Below are 963 nucleotides of genomic sequence, written 5' to 3' on the forward strand. Positions count from 1 at the left end.
GGGGTGTTGGTGTGTGTGTGTGGGGGGGGGGGGGGGGAATGGCCTGCATGCTGATCTGCTTCCTGTGCACTAAGGTGGACTTGTCTGTGGCTGTGTGAGTGTGGAGGTGCGGAGGAACAGGCAAGAAAAGACATAGCTTTCTCTGGAGTCATGCAGTCTCCTGTCCAGAACTATTTAGGACTCAGGACAGGCCCCATCTTGCCTGAAGCAGAGTCCCTCTACACGTCTAAGTTACCTGTTGGGATAGGTGACATTGCAGGGCACTTTGCCTGTGTAATTCTCATTGAGCCAGCGATTCGCCAACGCTTGCTGAATATTTGGTCTCTTCACAGGATCTGGCTCCAGGAGAGAGCGCAGGAAGTTGATGGCTCCTGAAAGACATTCAGCAAAGAATACGCCCATGTTACAGGCTAAACGCAGACACCAGACTGCTGAGAGCCACAGCAGGGGTTCACCAACTCACCTGCTCTGCTCCAGCCACTGCTCTGGGTTTCTGGACAGAGGTTTGACTCGATGATTCAGAGAGCTTGGGTTCAAGCCTCACCTCCCTCCAGATAGGTAGAGTGCTTTTAATCTCATTTAATTTCCTTCTTTTTAAAAAAGGTGCCACATATCTAAAGAGTTTAAGATACTTGTCTAAGAGATGCAACTGGCCTAGGATCAACATAAAGCAGTTTGGGCCTCCCTACATCCTGTACTTCCCAATACAATCTGTGGTCTTTTCTTGTGGCTTAGAGGTGAGCATAGATGTTCCATTTGTAGGTTTGATGGAATAAAAAACAGCAAACAGAAAATGTCTGCTCTTGGCGCTGGCCCAATTGCCTAGTGGGTAACAGGGCTAGACTCTACAGTCATCTATGGTTTGAATTCTGGCTCTGATGGCTTTAGAAACACATCAGGGGTGTGTGTGTGTGTGTGTGTGTGTGTGTGTGTGTGTGTGTGTGAGGCCACAAGAAAACACGG

The 963-nt window shown here is 48.9% G+C and overlaps 1 protein-coding gene across 1 annotated transcript in view; it reads right to left on the bottom strand.

Moving 5' to 3' along the window:
* Window positions 1–963, bottom strand: part of HUNK (hormonally up-regulated Neu-associated kinase) — a 149,099-nt gene that overhangs the window by 34,473 nt on the left and 113,663 nt on the right. Inside the window, exon 8 of the mRNA XM_006155282.1 lies at window positions 236–371. Coding sequence (XP_006155344.1) covers window positions 236–371 — 136 coding nt within the window. The remainder of the gene's footprint in view (window positions 1–235; window positions 372–963) is intronic.

Source organism: Tupaia chinensis, unplaced genomic scaffold, assembly GCF_000334495.1.
Source record: "Tupaia chinensis unplaced genomic scaffold, TupChi_1.0 Scaffold000443_1, whole genome shotgun sequence".
NCBI lineage: Eukaryota > Metazoa > Chordata > Mammalia > Scandentia > Tupaiidae > Tupaia > Tupaia belangeri.